The sequence below is a fragment of the Meleagris gallopavo genome, chromosome 26, assembly GCF_905368555.1.
Source record: "Meleagris gallopavo chromosome 26, MGAL_WU_HG_1.1, whole genome shotgun sequence".
Taxonomy (NCBI): domain Eukaryota; kingdom Metazoa; phylum Chordata; class Aves; order Galliformes; family Phasianidae; genus Meleagris; species Meleagris gallopavo.
Window position 1 is genome coordinate 467,962 of NC_139429.1, and position 19,974 is coordinate 487,935.

The window sequence follows — 19,974 nt, forward strand, 5'->3', positions numbered from 1 at the left end:
CCCCACAGAGCCTGCCGGTGGCTCTGAGAAAACCGTTGGTTGCGGGTGTCGGGCACCGGACGGACGTGGGGCCGCGGAGGCCTCGGAGCTCCCAAGGCTGCGGGGCTGCAGGCTGGGCCTGGCGGGCTCCGCGGGCGCTGCGGGAGCGGAGCCCTCCGGCCGCGAGGGGGCGCCGTCCCCGCGCCGTCTCCACGCCGTTCCCGCGCGGCCATGGCGGACGGCCCGGCCCAGAAGCGGCGGCGGGAGGAGGGCGAGGCGGCCCCGGGCGGCTCCCCGTTCCCGTTGGGCTCCGTGCGGATGCGGCGGCTGCTGCGGGACTCGGCGCGCGAGAAGGCGGCCTTCGTGCACGGCCAGGTACCGGGGAGAGCCCCGTCCCCGCGGCTGCCCGCGGCCGGCGCGGGATGCGGGCTCCCTCCGCGCTCACGGCTGCGCCGCCGCAGGTGTCCGGGCCGGCGGGGGAGGAGACGGACGCCGTGCTGATCCTGGAGAAAACGCCGTTCCGGGAGGAGGAGATCGAGGAGCTGCTGAGGAGGCACGGCAAGCTGGAGCTGCAGACGCGCAACGACATTTACAGCACGTACCGCCTCTACCCGCCCCCCGAGCTGAGCGGTGAGTGCGCCGGGCTGCGGCAGGCAGAGCGCTGCGCCGAGCTCCGCCTCTGCGAGCTGAAAGAGCCCGGTTCTGGCGGGAGGTTCTGGCGGGAGAGGCGCTCCGACGGCTCGGCGTGGAGCTCCGGGCTGCAGGCAGCGCTCCGCGTGGGGGACGGCCGGCCGTACCGCGCTGCGGGCTCTTGGTGCAGCCAGGACACGGGTGGCCTTCTGGGCTGCAGGACTGCCCTGCCGCCTCCTGCCCTGCTGCCCTGCCGCTGCGCCCAGCCGTCTGCCCCCCAGCTTCCCCAGGTCCCTCTTGGCAGAGCTGCTCTCGGTCAGTTTTTCTCTGGCGTTGCCCCAGCCCAAGTGCAGCTCCCTGCAGACCCGCTTTTTGAGCCCGTCCCGTCCCTCTGGATAGCTTCCCTTCTGTTGTGTCAGCTGCGCCGCTCAGCTTGGTGTCCTCTGCAGACTTGCTGAGGTGCTCTCGATCCCATCTGTGTCATTGATAAAGATGTTGAAGAGTAGTGGTCCCAGGAGAGACCCCTGGGGCACAGAACTCAGCACTGCCCCTGCCTGGACGCAGAGCCTCTGACCACAGCCCCCTGGTTATGACAAGCCCACCAATTCCTTACCCTCTGAAGAGTTCACCCTTCAAATCCATGTCTTCACACTTCAGAGACTGTTCCTTTCCGGGTGTCATTTTTTGTTCTTTTTTTTCCTCGTTGCCTTACGAGGCAGATAGCTAAATGCTGGCAGTGGGATTAAAGTGCTAATCTGCAGCGTGTGCTGCAAGTGGGCACCTCGTGTCTGCCCTTCCTGCTGCTCCCCACCGACTTCACACATCTCTGTGTTACAACTTCCTGATTAACAGCTGAATGTGGTGAGGTCAGATCAGCAGGTTGTGTCACAGAGTGGTGCTGCCTTGTGAATTGGATTTTCATTGCTATCAAATTGCTTTCCTTGGCTTCGGCACCCTTCAGCTGCTGATGGAGGGTGGGAGTGCTCGCTCAGCCACGCTGATGCTTTGATTTAATGCTGATGTTGGTTTAAATTCTGGAAGTGTAGTGATTGTGTGTCAGCGCTTCCATAAATGTGATGATAACCAGACAGGTTTAATGTAGTCAAAATCAATCAAAGTGATAGCCTGAAGGAAGAAGTTGTTGTGGCCCCAAATGGAATTTTCAGGACAACGCATCTGTCTTCAGCTTCCACTGCATAGCAGGTAGTACCGTGTGGCTGTAGAAGCTTGTGCAAAACGTGTTCTTCTGCAGCAGACTGAAATGAGGAGATTCAGCCTTAGGATTTCAGCAGCACCTGCTGTCAGTGCTGGCGGTGAGTCGCAGTGTCTCCCACGAGGTGGCATTGCAGGGCTGGGAGCCGAGCCCTGGGAGCTGGCTTGTGGCTGCTGTGTGCTCTTGGCATAAAGGCCGTGCGCTCTTCTCGTGGTTCTGCTGGCTTCCTTTGGTGGAAGTTTGCTTATTGAATTACCTTTGAAATTGCCGTTCAGAGGTGTCCATGGGAGCTGTGGTTTGTAAGCAATGTGTCTGCAGCAGAAAGACAACAGGGGCATCTTTGCCTCCCACTCTGCTGTCTCGCAAAGCTGTGTCCCTGTGTCACTCCACACAGAAGAGGGTTGAGTTGGGGACAGTTGGTCTCTCTGATGCCAGCACATTGTTAAAATTTCACGAGAAAAAAGTGCAGGCAGGGTAAATGCTGAGTGTGACTGGGAGACTTCTCCTGGTCCTCCTGGCAGCTTGAGGGCTGTCTGTTGCTATTAAAGATGTCACATTTCTTGTATGAAGAGCTGCATTTGCAGATACCTCGCATGAGATGCTGTCCATCAGCAGCGCTGGCACCCTGGAGCATTTAGCATCAGATGAAGCATGTTTGGGAGGGAAAAGAAATTGCCCTTGTAAGGTGAGTCATGGCCCAAGAAGGGAGTTGACGCAAGGAATGAAGCTAATAAATGTTAAAATGATGAATGAGAAGTTCCCTGTGGGGCTGTGTACATTGGGAAAACCCTGGACATCAAGTGAGCGTGTGGAGACCCAGCAAGACCTGGCATCGGGTCCAGTTTGGTCTCTTGGTTGTGGCGTTAAGGTTTTCTCTCTTGGCACTTACAGGTTTGCACTACAGCCTGGTTAATTTTGCAGTAAAGGTCTGACGTTGGCATTAAGCTGATCCCCTGGATCACTGTCACACTGAAGAGGAATTCACTGCAGGGATTTTGCAGCAGCCAAGCCCCCACTCTCAATTTCTTCCTTTCCAAGGGTAAAGCTGAACTCCCTGCCAGCAAACTGCCTGGGGCGAGGCGCTCACAGCTGCAGGTGACCTGCAAACATCTGCGCCGTGGCTGCAGCTGGGTCTGCTGACGGCACGGAGCAGCTCTGGGAGGAGCTGGCTGCGGCTCTCATTAGCAGCCTGCAGGTCTGTGCTTTGTGCGGCGCGTTTCTCAATGTCGCCTTTGTGGTCCGTGGCCCTGGAGGCCCTGCAGACAGCTGGGCTTTCGTGAGAGCTGAAAGCGGATATTTTCTTTCCTCTTTTCCCACCTCCTCGTTTAAGCTACTCAGATGCTGTTTCGCCCAGGGAGTAAAGCTAATGCAGGCTCTGTGCAATGAAAGCTTGTTTTGTGCTGGTGGTAAAAGAGCCTGCGGGGCTGGGCGAGCCTTGTTTTGTGGCAAGGCACAGAAGAGGCAGGCTGAGAGATGCAGGTACCTGCAGCAGGACATCCCTCCACCCTGGGAGTCAGAACTGCACTCTGCAGCTTGAGGACAGGCTTTGTGGGGCAGGCATTGTATCAGAGTGGGTCCTGGCTGGAGGACCTCGGCTTGTTCTGCTTGTTGTGGCTGCTGGAACAGGTGTGCAATGGGTAAAGTGGGAAATGCATTTGAAAACCAGCCTAAAGGGAGCACATCTGAGGGGTAATCCAAGCCCACCTGATTGAGGAAAAGATAATTTGCCATTCAGACTCACCTGAATAAGGAGATGACTTGCTAGTGAGTTGGTTGATACGTCCTCTGACCATAACTGGTCTAATATTGGAAAAGGAGAGCCTTTGCAGCTCTGCTGTGGGCCAGCCACTGAATGCTGGGTTGGTGTGTTGGGCACAGCTCTGTGGAGCACAGCTGTAAACACTGCCCCACGTTTGCAAAACAGCACAGCATTGACTGATAGGGGAACGAGGAAAGCCATCTCACATTCAGGTCCTGCCATTCCTAAATACCAGTGCGCTGCCTTCCCTGCCCCTCGCTCCTGCTTGGGTTTAACTGGCAGCTTACCTCTGAAGGTCTGATGTGCTGGCAGGGGAAATCACAGCCCTGCCACCAGCCCAGGGAGCAGGAGCTGCTTTCATAGCAGGGAAAAGATTTTCCGGGTGCCAGAGGACTGATTGCAAAAGCTCGATGGTTTAAGCAATGCCTTCCCTCCTAGCATCCAGCTCCTGGTGATGCATTTGCTCAGCTGACATCTGTTTAGCAGGCAGCTTGTGTTTTCCAGCACAGCGCAGCCTGGCTGCTGAGAGATGTTGTGTTTCATGGCACCTAAGCCGTGCTCACGTAATTCAAGGGCTCTCATCAGTCTGCTCTGGAAGGAAGCTTTGTCTGCTGTGCATGACTGGCAGCTACATGTCACAGCTCCGTTTGCAAGCACGTCCTCGTGCTGCAGTGTGAAGCTCACAGCTCAGAGTCTAAAAATGAGCCTTACTGACAGACACTCCGACGCAGGGTTGAGAAACTGGGGGAGAAATGGAAGAGTATGGAAGGCAGCGGGGAAACTATTCAGTAACGCAGGAAGTGATACATATTCCTGCATTCCTGAGCCCAGCGAGGATCTGGTTTCAGGCAGCAGGAGCTGGAGAGACTTGCATGAGCTGCACCGGAGTCTGCAGTGCTTCCCATGGCTGTGCTGCCACGCTCCGCCCGCCTGGCACAGCAAACCGGCTGCTTAAGTTCGTAATGAGACTCCGTGATTAAACGGAAGGCTGGAGCCGGAGCAGCGGGAGCAGTGGGGCTGGAGCCAGGTGGGGGTGGGTGCAGGAGAGCCGGCAGCGAGGGGAGGGTGATCCGGTGGGCAGTGGGAGCCGTTCCTGTGCTGTGCTCCGGCTCTCAGGAGCTGGTGACTCACAGATTCTCTTTCCCACACTGCCTGCTGCAGCCAGCGCCCACCACGTCCTCTCCATCTCAGGATGAGAGGCAGCGGCCAGACAGCTTGGCAGAGTCCCCAGCAGCACACTTGGCTTGCCCTGGCATGTGCTGGCCTTGGAGAGTGTGAGAGCTCTTGAAAGCTTTCTCCCTTTTGTGCGCTTTTGTCTCATTCTGCAGTGAAAGCCCCTGAAGCCCGTGATGGAGCGTGGCGGTACTGCCAGGGCTGGTTACAGGGTTCATCTGGGGATGCTGGACGGTCGTGATCATGAACAAGGATAAACGGGAAGGGGAGGCTGTGTGTCACTGTGCTTGGATAACTTGGCATCAAAAGGGGAAGCTGAGGATGGTGCAGAAAGTTGTATGCAACACGCAAGACCTTGCAGAGGAAGAACATAGAAGGGTGCAATCAATTCTCCCTTTGGCTTTGTATGCTCAGTCGTAAACCAAAGCACCTGGGCTTCCTATTGGCAAAGGGAGGAAAAGTGTCCCCACCCCGGGGCTGTTCCTGCCTGCCTGCTTCTCTCAGCTCCTCAGCACGCTTACGTTGATTTACAACATACAACAAACACATGGTGATGGCCCTTGTGGTACTGCCTCCAAATTCTTGAGTGGGGTGAAGAAGTGAGTGGGGTTTTTTTGCACTCTCAACAAAGGAGGAGAGGAACTGTTTGGTTCTAGGCAGTCTGAGCTTCATTTCCTTGTGGACGTGGAACTGAAATCATGGAGTTTTCTCTCAGACGCCACTGCTCCCTTTGTAGAGTGATGCTCAGGAATCCAAGTACCTCTGGCACACGTCTATCCAGGATCCTTCCATTTAGACCTCTGTTCTTTGTATTTTTTTAGCTGCCTCCAGCTAAGAGTGCTGACTCCTGCAGTTAAACCACAGCCCTTTCGGCTGCCATCCCGGAACAGGCTGGCCAACACGACCCAGATGCAGGCAGTGATAAGTGCCACCATTTACCAACCTGAAAACCACCCGATGTGCACAGTGATGCTTTGCCCCATTTCCAGGCCGGCACGGATTGCACCCGCCATGCACCAGACGTGGTATTTTAGCACATGTGCAGCCTGCTGGGAGCAGGACAGCTTTCAGAGTGAGACATGAGTGCGGTTGGTTGCCAGCAAATGGAAAGATTTAGCAGTGAGTGTGTGCAGTTGTACTGGTGTCTGCAGTGGGGCTGCTCACCATTGCACCCTGAATGTGAGCCCTCGGGCTTTTGTCTCTTGCTTTTCTCCAGTGCTTTTTTTGGTCATTTTTAAGCAGGGAGTGGAGGAGCTGCAGCCTCGTCTTTGGGTATTACATCACCCCTCAAAGTGCTAATCGAGCCCTGGAAAACAACCTTGTTTGAACATGTGTACAGTGGGAATCGGACCAGACTGCCCTTGTGGTTTGCATTTTCATATTTCATGTTACCAGCATTTTCCTGTGGATTTCATTAAGCTGGGTTTGGCATGGAATGAAAAGACAGAGTCTCCCAGCTTGTGCAGTGCTGACCTTAAAAAGAACAGAAACCAAAAAAACAACAAAAAAGACACCCACCCTAGGTCCTGGCTTTAGGAACAAATAGATATTTATATTCCACGTCTGGCTAGCATACATTCATCTATAAAGTGTGAGGCACAGCCGCTCGGTGCTGCTGCTTTTTGTGGCAGCAGCAAAAGCCATTGCAGAGCTTGGGCACAAGCTGGGAAAGCTGCAGGACTTCTGCCCCGTGCGTGGGTCTGATGGCTTCGTTTGGGGTCAGGACGTGGTGTTCTGCACTCAGTTGTTCAGTGTTCCATCAGCAGGGCAGCTGGCTCCTGCCGCTGTCGCACGTCCACCCTCGGGCAAGGAAGGATATTTCCCAAGTGCTTAACTGCTGTGAGTGAGATTTACTGCTGCCAAGGCCGGAGCTGCCAGGTCGGTGAGGTGCATGCTGGAATCCTGTTTAATGTCGTGGAAAATGCACCTCCAAGTTCTAATCTCAGAGTAAACAGGGGTTGTTTTCTTTTAGTGAAAGCAACCAGCTGAATGCTCTCTGCTTGCCAGCTGCTGAAGGGGAGCACTGAATCAGCCCTGCGCTCGTCCCCAGCAGCCGCAGCGCCTTCCAGATGTGTCCCTCTGTCCTTGGCCTCCTGTCCTCAGGGCTGAGCATCCTCGTGGCTGGGAGCTTGGGGAGGAGCGCTGCCCGCCCATGGATCGTCCGCGTGCCCCTACCTCCTCTTTTGGGAAGAGAATCTGTGAGTTAAAGGCCACGTGCACAAGGAGGTTTTGTTCCTGTGTGCTGCGCCTGGTGCTGGTGGGCCAGCAGGGAGCCTTTCCTGCAGGGCAGGAGGATGGCCTGGATATCATGGGGCTGCACAGAGCTGCCTCAGGCCCTGTGCTGGAAGAGGCTTTCAGAGGAGCTGCATTGTAAATGCAGGGAGCTTTTGGGCTTACAGCCCGAATGGGGTGTGATAGAGCAGGGTGGGGGCTGGTGGATGGGGTCAGAATGGAATTGCTCATCGTGGCAGGAGTGCCCATTTCTTCTGCTTTTCTTCCTGTACCCATCTGCTGTCTCTTTTGTGGGCACCAGCTGTCCGATGCCATGGCAGCAGCTTGGCTGCTTGAGCTCACGAGGGGTTGCTGAGGTGCCTGTCCTCATTTAGAAGCTTTTTGCTCTGCTCCTGTCCTAATCCTGTTCTCTGGGGGCAGGTAGCCAGGGTGTGCCCTCAGACACAACACGGGTGTGCTCAGAAGGACTCTCCAAGCTGTGTCAAGTGGAGTTTGGCTCCTTAACTGCTCAAAAGTAGGCTGCATCATCTTGGAGCTGGAAGGGGAGCTGAGCTGCTTCAGACGGGCTGTTTGCAGTCAGGGAGCGGCTGTGGCTGCCTTCCTTGCTGCTGGAGTTTGGGCAGCTGCACGAAGCTGCATGCAAATGGAACAAAACTTCTGGGATTGTGGGCTGAGGACGGGTCCCTCCAGCTGTCACTGATCCCAGGCAGCTCAGGCAGCACTCTGAGCGTAAGCAGGTTCAGCTCCATCCCCCCGCAGCTTCACGTGCCCTGTCCCTGCTGGTGGCTTTCTGCAGGGACAGTGGCTCCTTGTCAGCCCTGCTGCGTGCAGCTCATGGGATGTCCGCTTTAGTGGATGGAGAAAGTTTCTTGATAACATCTGATTGCCCTCAGGTGGAAAGAATGAGGAACGAGCTTCTCTGCCCTGGGTAGAGCTGCCATGTGCTGCTTCTGTCCTACTTGACTGCACATAAACTCTTCCCTGGGAGCCCCACATGTGCACCGATGTTGATGATGTATCTGAGGAGTGAGTGTGGGAAAAGTTTCACACAGTATTCCCTTCCACCTGAACTGGAAATTCTGGCCCTGGCTGTGCTGTCAGCTTGTTGTGTTCCTCTGTGCAGATGCACTGAGCTCCTTTCCTTGATGACAGAAGGAGCCCTGCCAGTTCAAGTGCTTGTTTGCCATCTGTGTCAGCTCTCCCCTGCTATTTTAATGGTATATTTTTGAAATGTGTTAGCTTGGCATTTATTAGAGGGCAAAAACAGGTTTATGAGGAACTATAGGAAGTAACTCGGGTTTCATCTGTGATTATAATTCAGTAAATGTGTTTTTTTGTGTGTTTTTTTTTCCTAGAGATAAAAGCCACAGTGGTGTACCCTGCCACAGAGAAACACCTTCAGAAGTATCTTCGTCAGGAAGTGCACCTCGTCCGTGAAACCTGGGAGGACTACAAGAACATAACACTGCCCTTCATCCAGTCCCAGAGCTTCAGCATCCAGGTATAGGCACTGCTGCTTCTCAGAGTGTCTGGGGCTCCACGTCCCTCTGCAGGGGTGGAGAGCCTGAAGGAAGAGGTGCTTCAGGCACGGATGTGGTGACCCTCGCTTTGACAAACATGGCGAGTTCTGTCTGCAGTGGTACCGGAGTGGATTTGGATGATGAGAATTGAGAGCAGGGTTCTCAACTTGAATCTTTTTTCATAGTAGTCTTCATTTTGGTATTGCACGGCTGCCAGAGGCTGCACTCCAGGAGCTGTTCTGGGCCTCATGCGCTGCCTTCATGGCATGCTGGTCTCCCATTCCTTTGGCCAAACGAGAACTGACAGTGTGCCTTGAAGTCAACAGTCTCTGCAAAGCTTGGCGTTTGCAGGAGCTCTGGGGATGGAAGCAGAGCTCTGCCTGTCTTTGGCCTCCCTCTTTAACATGCTGGGCTGTCAGATGTCTCCTCGAAGCCTGGGCTGCAGACAGATGAATCAGCAGTGCTCTGCCCCCGTCTCCCTGTTGGCTGCTCCATCCGTGTGTTGTCAGCTCTGTGGTCTTTCACCCTCTCTTCTAACACGCCTGTTTCTCAGACGTGACCAGCAGCAGATATCTGTGAAGTCTGGGGTCTGTGATGCTGACTGTTTCCCTGAGAACACCCACTTAACTGCTGCACTTTCTCGAGGCTGTCTGACCTTTTGGTAAGCACAGCAGTGCTAAACAGGGCTCTTTCCCCAAGCTCTCCCAGTAGAGCTCTCCTTCTGTTCTGCGGTAGCACCACTACATCATTATAGAAAAGCATTTCCTTTGGAGATTTATCCAGTGTGCCCTTCTCAAGGCTCCTGGAGACTTTCTGTGCTGGGACGTTTCTTCTCTCTGAAGGTGGAATTGGTGCACTTTGCTGGGCCTTGTGGGAGTCTCTTGGGTGCTTTGAAATGGGAAGACCCAGACTGTGCTTGGATTCCTGCTTCACAACTCACTCCTAGTGCTTTGCATACAACTACTCTGCCTTCCAGTCTTCCAGTTCATATCCACGTGTAGGAGCTGAATTTTTGGGCTGCCTCTCACCATAGGCAGTGGCAGTGCACTCCTTTCTTGTTTTCTCTGTTTTGACTGCTCCTCTCTACCGCATCTTTATAGGCTGAAGGAGCAGAAGTCTGTAGGGGCAATTCATGCCAACCTGTGCAGACGAGGGAATAAAATGAATCCTAACAATGCCAAGCTTACTCGAGTAATTGATTACTACTCTCTTGGTGCATTAAAAGCAACTCATTGCTTATGTATCTAATCTGTGCAGCCACTGCCGTGAAAAGGAAACCAGCAAGCAAACCAAGTGGCTCATAAAGCCAGGCAGTAACTCTTGCATCCTCTCCCTGGTAATGCTGCTTCTGCACCTTGCTGATGAGGGAAATGTATGCCCTTTCCAGCTGACTGCAGGTGAGGGTCTGTCGAGGCTATTCATTAAAAATAAACTCCTTTATCTCAAACAAACAGAAGACAATCACAGACCTCATGTGTCCCCTCCTCGCATCTTTTACTGATTTAAACTGCAGCAGACTGGCTGCAGTTTGCTGTTGTGCTCTAATCACTTGCAGCTGACATGAATCTTGCTTTCTGCATCTAGTTCCAGGAGGCACCTTGCAAGCTGCAGTGTGTGCTCCATTACTCCTTGCTCACCCACATTTGTTCCCTCCATCATTCAGTTTTCTTGCCAGCAGTTGGACTGCAACACCCCTAATTTATAGGAAGCATTTATTAGCTGGAGGAACGAAGAGTGTATTTGCACCTGATAGCAGCCTGCACAGATGTTTTCTCCGTGTCTTTGCTCTGCAGGCTAAGTTCTGTGACACAGCAGCTGCCTTCAGAAGTAGTACAAGGTCTCTCTCTCTCTTCCACCGAATGCGTGTGAGCTGATTTCTGCGTGAAGTAGATAGATGGAAACATGTTCCTGCCAACCATTGGGAGCAGCTGCCTTATCTGCGCTTGGCGATCTTGGTCTGAGCATCAGTCCTCTGAGATTTGATAATGCAGTTTCTTGTCTTTAATTGGTTTTGTCAAAAGAAAGAGGAAATGTGAAAGGCAGAAGTATTGGAGGACTACAGAGGAGGCTCTGTTTTCTGCCTGGAGGATGCAAAGTGTGGCTACTTCCAGCATAATAGTTTTATTGTAGTGCCAGCTTGTGGACGTGTTGTCTTCCCCAGGCTTGTGCTGGAAAGAGCAAGAGCAGCCAGCTGATGAGTACTGATCACATGAGGCAGCAACGGTTTATGGCTCTGCTCATCCTATATGTGAGCTTATTAGGGTACCCGCAGGTTGGCACTGCTCAAAAGAGGCGGCGTGAAAAAGTGAGTGGCAAACTTTCATTTCCTTCTGAGCTTCCTGCCCTGCTTTTCTCATAGGGTCACAGAGCACAGCAATCTTGTGCCGTGTGTTCCATAATCTCTGAGAAGCCCCCTGGGATGTTATCGCTAGGGAGGAGAGAGTGGGAACTTAAGAAAGAAAAGGATGAAAGCTGGAGAGGTTTGTTTGTCCCTAAGGAGATATATTCAGGTCAGTTCACAACGATCCTAAGTTTTGATTAGATTAATTAAACTCCTGACAGAGTTCCCAGCATGGCTGTCTTTCATCTCGAGCATCTGTTGCACACGGCAGCCACTGAGCCAGCTTGCTCAGTGTGTCTGCAAGGCCAGCAGTGGCTTGGTGCTTCCACAGCCCCTGGGACAACAGCAGTGTTTTGTACCTAAGTGTGGTGGGAAGGTGAGCGGGTGGAGATTCGCACTGTGTGTAGTGTAGTTGTTTGCTGTATCTGTAAAGCTGAAACAACTGTGGCACTTCTACAGCCTGGTTGTCTCAGGTGAGGCTTTCTTCAGTGGAAGGGCTGCTGGTGTTTCAGAATGATTGCAGCTTTCAAAGCCCAGCCAATTTCTGCTGCCTTGCTTTTTTTCTCTGGAGTCCTGATTAATGCTGGAAGTCTGAACTGGTAGCATTTAGAAGCCAAGTCGCAGCTCCCTCTGTGAAAGAGGACCTCTGTGTTTGGCAAGAGGGCAGGTGGGCAGCTTGTAACCAGGACAAGCAACCTTCTAGGCGTGAGGGTGCTTTCTGTGTCACGTCTCATCTTGTCAGTTGTCCTGTTTGAGAGTGGAGACTTGTCTCTGGGTGGTGCTTTGCTCCTCAGGAGGTATTCCTCTGCAGAGTCTGAGGTCCCACGTCCTCCTGTTCTCCCTCCCAGCAGCCAACTAGGAATGCAGGGGATAACCAGAGCAAGGATTACTGGCTCTCTGGAAGCCGAAGCTTTAAACATAGAGGAAGAAGAGCGGTGAGCTTTTTTCTAACCGGTCAGGAAACATGATTTGCCCAAGAAAACACAGGCCTCTGGTCCTCGCCCGCGGAGTGCTGGCTGCCAGCAGCAGGAGCCCTGTCCAACCTCAGCCTTGCAGCAATCTGCTGCTTCCCTTCTGAATGGAAAAATCAGCCGGGTTTCCTTTCCAGAGCTCGTTGTAAAGGTTTCAGGACAGTGTGGGGCGTGAAAGGTGTTTGGAGGCACCACCAGGCCCTGCGGGAGCTGAGCTCAGCCTCTGCCGGCCCGGGGGTCTGGCTGCTGGCTGGGAGCATCGTGAGCTCTGTGATGGAGAATTGCAAGACCCCGTTGGGCAGAATTATCTCCAAATCCTCTTACAAGCAAATACAACAATGGTTTCTAAACCGTCTCTCTCCAATACCTCGTCTCCAGCTGTGGCCGATTCTTAATGCTCGAGAGGAAAACAAAAATCCCTGAATAATTTAGCTAGGCAGAGGGGCCGTGCCACGCAGCGGGGTCAGAGGGTATCTTTTAACTGAAGTGCCTGTAATAGCCTGGAGTTTGTTGGAGTGTTTTATGGATAATTAACTACAAATGTTGTTGGCCATGAAATTATTTGGTCGTCTCTTTTTTTTTTTTTTCCCCACGTTCTGCTTGCAATGAATACAGACTAATCCGTGAGCCTGGGCTAGGTGTGCCTGAGCTTTTTGCTCTGCTGGTTTCTAAATCACATGTTTCTCTTTCAGTGGGTGTATAATATCCTGGAGAAGAAAGCTGAGGCTGATCGAATCATCCATGAAAACCCAGACCCTTGCAATGGCTTTGTTCTAGTTCCAGATTTTAAGTGGAATCAAAACCAGGTTTGTTTGCTACTCTTGTTTTTGAAGGGATGCTGCTTGTTGAGAGGCATTACAGAGGAAATGTCCACTTTGTGTCACTAATAGCACGTTAATGAAACTTTTAGTAGGGGAATGCATCCTTCCTGTTCACACTGTAATTAAGCAGTGATGTTACCAGTGGTTCAGGGCCTTTTAGGATGTGCTAATGGTGGACACGGCAAAATGCAGGCTGTCCTCACTGCTGCTCAGTGATTTATTTATTAGCTTCACTTTCTCTTTCCTGTGTTAGCCCGAGCGCTGTCTTGATGTGTTGGAACTGAACTCCAGCTGCCTGTTTGTTCCTGATGGATTCCTTTGTTTGGGTTTCTGTCAGCCTAAATATTAGGCATAAATCAGGCAGATGTGTCGTCCTTCCAATTAACTCTCCTCACACAACATTAAACAGATGGTTGTTAGCTTATGAGCAGCTGCTTAACCCCTCGCTGGAGTGGCCACTTGTTGAGATTCAGAGGTTTTAGCCCGGGCTGTAATCCTAAATTGAGTGGCTCATTATTTCTTTTGACTCTGGCTCGATTCATGTGGCACTTCTATGGCCTGGAGACATCAAGGCCTGCGGCGTGCCTGCAGAGATGAAATGCCCCAAGCTCAAAGAAGCAAGGCTCCCAGCCTCGGTGGAGTCAAAAAGTCCCCTTCGTGTTTCTGATCCTCAGAACCTCTCTGTGGGTGGCACCGAGGGAAAGTTTGATGAAAACGTAGAAATCAGAACTAAAAATAATCCTTCTGGTAAGCTCTTAGCACAGCACGATTCTGTATTTCTGTGCTGAGCGTGGGCTGGGGGCAGGAGGGAGGCAGGAGAGCCGATTTCTGTCTGGTGCTGAATTGCCTGGGGTTATGGTAGGTGAGGACAGGTAAGTTCCTGCAGGGCAGTCCATGTAAACCATGAATTGTAAAGCATGAATTCCCCGCACGTCAGCTGTTCTAAAAACCCCGTGCCTTGTTGCTGTGGGGTAACTGAGCTTTAATTTCCGCTGTCTGGCACCCTGCAAGGTGGTGGCAGCAATACAGTGATCCTGGGAAGTTAATTCTCAGCAATGTGCCCTTTCCTCGCTCTGAGCAAAGCCTCAGTGTAAATTCTTTCTCTCCAGAACCAAGCTGTGCAGCTCACTGCAGTGTTGAAGACAGATGAGCATGAAGTTGTAGCCAGATTTCTCTGCAGACCTGCTGTACGCAGTGCAGTTAGGGAGCACCTGCATGGCAGGATGTGTCTGTAGGGGAGGTTTCCCATGCTGCTGTGGTTTGCTTGTGATCCGAACAGGATCTTCTTGATTTTTTCCCCATGATTTCTTCACTCGCTGGGTGCTCTCACTGCCTCTGCAGCGGCACAACCACGTCCCCAGGGCAGGGGCTGCTCTCAAGCCCTGCAGGAGTGCTGAGCTGGGGGCTTCAGCGTGTTCCGTGCAGGTACTTCTTCCCCACTGATAGGAGCTGTTGGTAGCTGGGTGCTCTCTGAGTTTTAAAAAGCAGAGATCTGGACTCCTGGCTTATTTGCGTGATTCCTTACCCTGAGAGAAGGGCTTGGACTTGATTTTTCTGCACTTCTGGCTGCCAGGATCCATACCCCCTTGTGCTGCCTGTCTCTTCCAGCAAGGTGTTGAGCAGGGTATGTGCATGGCTCCTTGCTGAGGCCGTCGTCAGGAAGGTCAGAGCTGCTTTTCCTGCCTCGCGGGCAGCTGGGTGTGCGCTCAGTAGTGACTTTTAAGTGAGACATTGCCATAAGTGAATGGGATTCAGAGAGAAACTGAACAGGTTTGAATCCAACGTGTCTCAAGACCTAATGTATTAGATGAAACATGGGATCTGTCAGATCAGATCTCATCCCTGCAGCTGCACTTCAGAGCCATCGGCCATTCACATTTTTGCTCATCCAAGCATCCGTGGGCTGCTCAACTAAATGGTGAGATGGGGCTCCCAGCAGCACTCTGCGAACCTCCCCGCAGCTCAGGTTTGGAGTTCTGTCCAACAGCATCGCGCTGTGCTAGCTTAGCAGTTTGCTAAATGTGGATTCACCTGTTGTTGCTTCGGGCTGCTGGATGGAGGAGGATTCCCTGCCTGTGTGCTGCTGCTCGGAGCCTCTGCCTGCTGCTGGGCGGCTGGCCAGGAGCAACCGTGCTTCGTGCTGGGAAGTGGGGACCTGAAAATGCTGCAGCAGCAGCGTGGCAGCTCAGCTGTGCAGAGCAAGCAAGTCCTGGTTGGACGTGGTGCTGGACAGCCCCTTTTAGATCCCTCCAGCTTTTCTCTTCTCAAACCCACAGGAGCCCCGAGGCGTTGCCTGAAATGGTGCCGTACATGACATCATCGAGGGCCTTTTTAGCAACAGGCTTATTTGTTTCAAACAGCAACATACAGATGTTCTAAGGAGAGGGGATGTTTGCTTTTCCCCTGTGAGCCAGCCCTGGTTTGAAGAGGACAGACTGAGAGGCCGTCTTCTTCTGGAGCTGTGCTGCTGTGAGAGCCGGGTCACAGCACGAGAATGGCTTTGTTGGCTGGCTGCAAATAAAGCTTTGTGTTTCGAGTCCCAGGGCAGAGTTCTTCAAGCATCTTTTGGCACAAACATCTGTTTTCAGATAGCCAGATGGATTGCTTGTAGCTCTGAAAAGATCTGCTGGGCTGTAGATATCCAAACCCTTTGCTACACAGTGTTTATACTGTTAGAAAGCCACTAACTAAACTGGAGGAGACAGGGATTAAGTGCTGCAGAAGGGGGCTGATGTTTGCAGGACATTTGGTTTTGGAAGCGCAGGCAGTTGAGGAAATAGCCTCGAGCAGCTGCTTGCCAGCACACAGTGCAGGGAGCACAGGTAGGTTTGGGTGTGAGTGACTCTCAGCTGCAGATATTGCTGAAGAACATCGTTGTTAATCGTGGTGTGGGAGCCTGTCTTGTCCTGGCTGCCTTTGTTCAGTCCGATCCCTGTACAGGGGACTTCATCTCTGTGTTTATTATCTCCTGGGCAGCAATGCCACAAAACCATTTGACTGATTTATTTATTTTTTTTAATATATAATGATCCACGACCCTTTTGTTTCACTGAACATTTAATTCAGTAAAGTGCTTCTGGAGATGGCAAAGGTTGGTCTGAGCGCTGCGGGGCGGCCGTGTGTCACTGTGGGGCTGTCAGGTGACAGATGAACACTTGAAAATAGTTATTTATAAAGCTGGAGTCACTGGAAAACGGACCACTGTTTGTACAGAGGCAATAGAAGAAGCTTTTCATTCGGAAAAATCTACAGTCGCAGCTTTGGCTGCTGGAATTCACTGCAAATCCTCTCCTGAGCGCGGAGATAAGCCGTCCTCTTGCTCTGCAGAAAGGCTGAGCTCAGCACTGCAGTTCAATTCCCTGCTGCCTGGGCAAGAGCTGCACCTCTGCTGCCCTATGGGGAAGGTTTAGTTTGCTGTGCACTTGGACAAGTGCTTCTGAAATGTTTCAGGCGACGTTACTGGGGTTTGGAACTAGGATTCCACCTAGCTGGAGGTTGGTGAAAGAAGTCAGCAGATAAGTGTGTGACATGACAGCACAGCCCAGAAAGCTCTGGACAGTGCTCGAACCTCCACCTGCTTTGTGCTGTAGGCGTCGTCCTCCTCCTCCTCTGTTTCTGCCTCTCCACAGCTCGAAGACCTCTACCTGATAGCCCTCATTCACCGCCGCGATGTGAAGTCTCTCCGGGACCTCAGAGCAGAGCACCTCCCTCTGCTGAGGAACGTCCTGCAGGAAGGCAAGGTGAGTGCAGGAAGGCACAGCGAGCTGCTGCAACTCCCTGCCTGGGCTCCTGGCACCTGCTGAGGCTGCCTGGTTTGGCAGAGGGCCGCTCTCTGTGTGGACACCAAAGCTGAGCGATGGTCGTATCTCCCTCCCGAGCTCCTCCCCATCGTTCCCCTGCAATACAAACCCTATTTCAACCAGGGGCATTGCTTAATAGGTGGAGGTGACTTTCCTCCGAGCATTGCACCCTATGGTATGAGCTGCCTGGGGAGGATGTTGCCTTGTTCTTGCAGCGCTGCTGTGCTGTGTTGCGTGACTGTGCGATGCGGGGATGCATCACCCTGCAGCACCAGGCCCTGGGAAGAGCCGAGAGGGGGAAATAGAGCAGGGTGATGAAAAGAGGGCACTTTAAATCCTCTTTGTGCTTCAACTTGTATGCTCTTGAGGCCAGATACGTTGCAAGTGTCCTGGACTGCTCCAGGCGCTGAGCAGGGCTTGGTGCCTAGCAAAGCAGCAAGTCTCCATAGGGCCATGGGAAGCATTTTCTGATTTCATCTCCTCCTCAGTTTAGACCCTCTCATGGGAGATGGTGGGGGAGGTGTGAGTGCCTCCCCTTCCCGTCTCCCTTCCTGAGACTGCAGCACTGCCTGCCCAGTAGGCGATGTGCTCTGTGCTCTGTGCTTGCCTTACAAGGGTCTGTCTGCTGGGAAACCCCTCCCAGTGCTGCCCTGCGTAGCCTGGCCACACTGCATCAATTCTGGAGGTCTTGGTGGCTTTTCTTTCCTTCTGCAGCCACCAGGCATCCATTTGCACATCACCATGGTGGTGCTGAGCACTCATGCTGGGGCTGAAGCTCTCCTCCACGGCTTGAGAGCAGAAATATATTTCTGCTGCTGTCTTTGGCCTCACGCTGTTCTGTCTCGTGTCACTGCAGTGTGTTCTAGGAGAAGGGAGCATCTTTTTGGAATGGAGTGGAGAGGTGTGGATGTGTCTGGGAGTCCACCCATCCCTCTGGAGCAAAGCGTTGCTCTTCTTTAAGAAGAAAACACCCTCTTTCTCTTGGCAGCCAGGCTGGGAATGAAATCTGAGCGCTGCCTGCCTTGGAACTGGGACTTCTTACTGCAGCCAGCAAGCTCCTCACCTCTCTCCCCTTTCGGAAGTGTCTGGTGCAGCTTTGTCTGCAGTGAGCTCAGAGTCGAGCTCATCCTCCTGCGTGTGCTAACAGCTGCCTTTCTAACCTCCCGACCATTTTCTCTGGCTGGTGGCTGTTCCAGGGCACACTTGGTAATGGGCCGTGTAGATCAATGTGTGATAGTTCCCTTCACTGCATTAGAAATTTGGAAAGTAATTGCACTAGGGAAAGCAGAGATTAATTAAGAGATTAGTCAGGGGATTGCAGTGTGCTGAGCAGCAAACCGAGCCCTTGGAGGTTGGAGTGTGTTGGAGTTCGCGTTGCTGTTTATAGCTTTAATTACACTGGCTGGTAACGGGATCCTGTAACTTGCTGAGTGAGCTGGGGAGATAAGGGAGGAATGGAAAACAATGGGAGCAGGGAGCACGTCCTCTTATGGCGAAGTGGGGGTGGCAGGAAGGCTCCTATCCTTCTTTGTTTCCCCATGCCTTACTTTAAGGAGGGAGGAAGCAGCAGTCATTTCGCTTTGCCTCTCCCTTCCTGCCGGGCTCAGCGCTCCTCTGGCTGTCGGGCAGTGGTGTGGGCAGAGCTCTCCTCTTGCCAGGTGTTTATTTAACAGCTTCCCTCCATGCTTTCGATGCCTGAACCTTCTCCTCTGGTTGAAGTCCTGCAGGCGCATTCCTGAAGGCCGCAGGGTTTGGCCGCTGGCTCCACCTCTCTCCCCACATCTGGGGGCTCTTTTTCCATCCCCCGGGTCTTCCCACCCGCTCCCAAGCCCTCACTGACCTGTCTGTGTCTGTAGGAAGCCATAGCAAAACGCTTTGGTGTGCCCGGATCCCAGCTCCGCATCTACCTGCACTACCAGCCCTCCTACTACCACCTGCACGTGCATTTCACCGCCCTGGGCTACGATGCTCCGGGCAGCTCTGCTGAGAGAGCCCACCTGCTGGAGGACGTCATTGACAACCTGCTGCTGGATGCTGAGTACTACCAGAAGCGGGCGCTGACCTTCGCCCTGCGGGCTGACGAACCCCTGCTGAAGAAATTCCAGGAGGCAGGAAGAGTGTGAGCTGGCAGAGCCAAACGTGGAGCTGCTTTTTTATCTTTTTATCCCGACAAATCTGTGGGTTTGGGTGGTGGTTTTTTTTTTTTTTTAAGAGTTTTGTCGCTTTTTGTTTTTTTTATACTCGGGTTTTGTACGAAATTGGGGCTGTCAGCCCATTGCTATGGAAACAGCTCCTTAAGTCAATTAAAACCTTGATTGGGTAACCCTGGTGGTGTGTTGGTTTTTTAAGCAGACACAGCAGCAGCCTGGGCTCCTCCGAGGGACTGCGACAGGAGGACCTGTGCCCATCCACCTTCACCCAGTTATCCGTGCCACGGTGTTCTCCAGAGCCCTGGAAATGGTGGCATGAGAACGAGGTCATAGAATCATAGAATCATAGGTCTGCCCACACGGCCCTCTGCTTCCTCACCGAGGGACAAAGCCTCTGAAAACTGCATGAGTTCTCAGTGCCAGCGAGGGCTCTGGTTTCTGGTCAGTCGGTAACCAGGGGTGTAATTGCAGGCATCATATTGCTGCCCATCCTGCTGTGTGCTCCTTTCAGCACGTTGGCTTTCCTTTTCCTTTTTCTTTTTGCTGACTCCTTTGCTCTGGGGGCAAAAAAAGAACTGCAGTTCCTTGTTTCCAGGGCTGCTCTGTAGTGGAGCGGTCCCGAGCCTGCTGGATGCAAGTCACATCACAAGAGATGCCCGCGGCTTTGTTCTCATCTGATTAATAAAAATTCAGGTCAGGCCGTTCCCTGGTACCTTTTAGCAGCAAGGAGAGGCAGAGCATCTGAATGCAGCCAACTCTTGTCAGATTTGCTTATTTTTTGCAAAAATGCAGTGTGTGGCTGAGGAGGGCAGGGGTAACCTGTTAGGGGAGTTTTTCTTTCTTGCACGCTTCCCACAGGCTGTGCAGAGTGGAGCACAGCTCTGCTTGCATCAGAGCTGGCTTAGGAACTGGGGAGCAGATCTGGGGGTGTTGCTGTGGCTGCCCCCAACTTTGCATCCCTACACTTAAACCCTTTCACTGCTAGGATTCCCCCCGGCCCGACAGCTCGGAGCTGGGCGATGCAGACCTCACTGCAATTCCACTTTCCCGGCAAGACTTTATTTTATTTTTTGCCTTTTTTCTTTCAATTGCTCTGCACAGATTAATCTAACTGGCGATTTATCCCTTCTGTGCTTTGTACGTTAAATATCAGGGCAGGGTGCAGTCATTAGCTATGACTAACGACCCGGCAAACACTTGTGGTGTTCTGCTAACACAGCAAATCCCTTTCCAAAAACGTTTTCTAGCAGGGGAGAGGCGCTGTGCAGTGCCGCTGACGGCCTTTGTCCCTTTTGTCCCCTCCATCCCCTCTCCGGTGCATCCTTTGGCCGCTCCCCGCACTGATGGCAGGGGATGAGGGCACCTCTTCGCCTCCTCTGACACAC

At 52.8% G+C, this 19,974-nt stretch overlaps 1 protein-coding gene across 1 annotated transcript; it reads left to right on the top strand.

The window, feature by feature from the left end:
• Nucleotides 1–158: 158 nt before the first annotated feature.
• DCPS (decapping enzyme, scavenger) lies at nt 159–18,762 on the top strand. The gene is made up of 6 exons (XM_085209212.1): nt 159–354; nt 441–609; nt 8,342–8,487; nt 12,511–12,624; nt 16,269–16,379; nt 18,296–18,762. The coding sequence occupies exons 1-6, from the start codon at nt 211–213 to the stop codon at nt 18,560–18,562; spliced, it is 951 nt and encodes a 316-aa protein (XP_085065338.1). The 5' UTR covers nt 159–210; the 3' UTR covers nt 18,563–18,762.
• The last annotated feature ends 1,212 nt before the right edge of the window (nt 18,763–19,974 follow it).

Coding starts and splice junctions, on each gene's coding strand:
- DCPS (XM_085209212.1), top strand. CDS start 211: ATGGCGGACGGCCCGGCCCAGAAGCGGCGGCGGGAGGAGGGCGAGGCG. Junction 355..440: donor CGGCCTTCGTGCACGGCCAG/GTACCGGGGAGA, acceptor GCGCCGCCGCAG/GTGTCCGGGCCGGCGGGGGA. Junction 12,625..16,268: donor TTAAGTGGAATCAAAACCAG/GTTTGTTTGCTA, acceptor GCCTCTCCACAG/CTCGAAGACCTCTACCTGAT.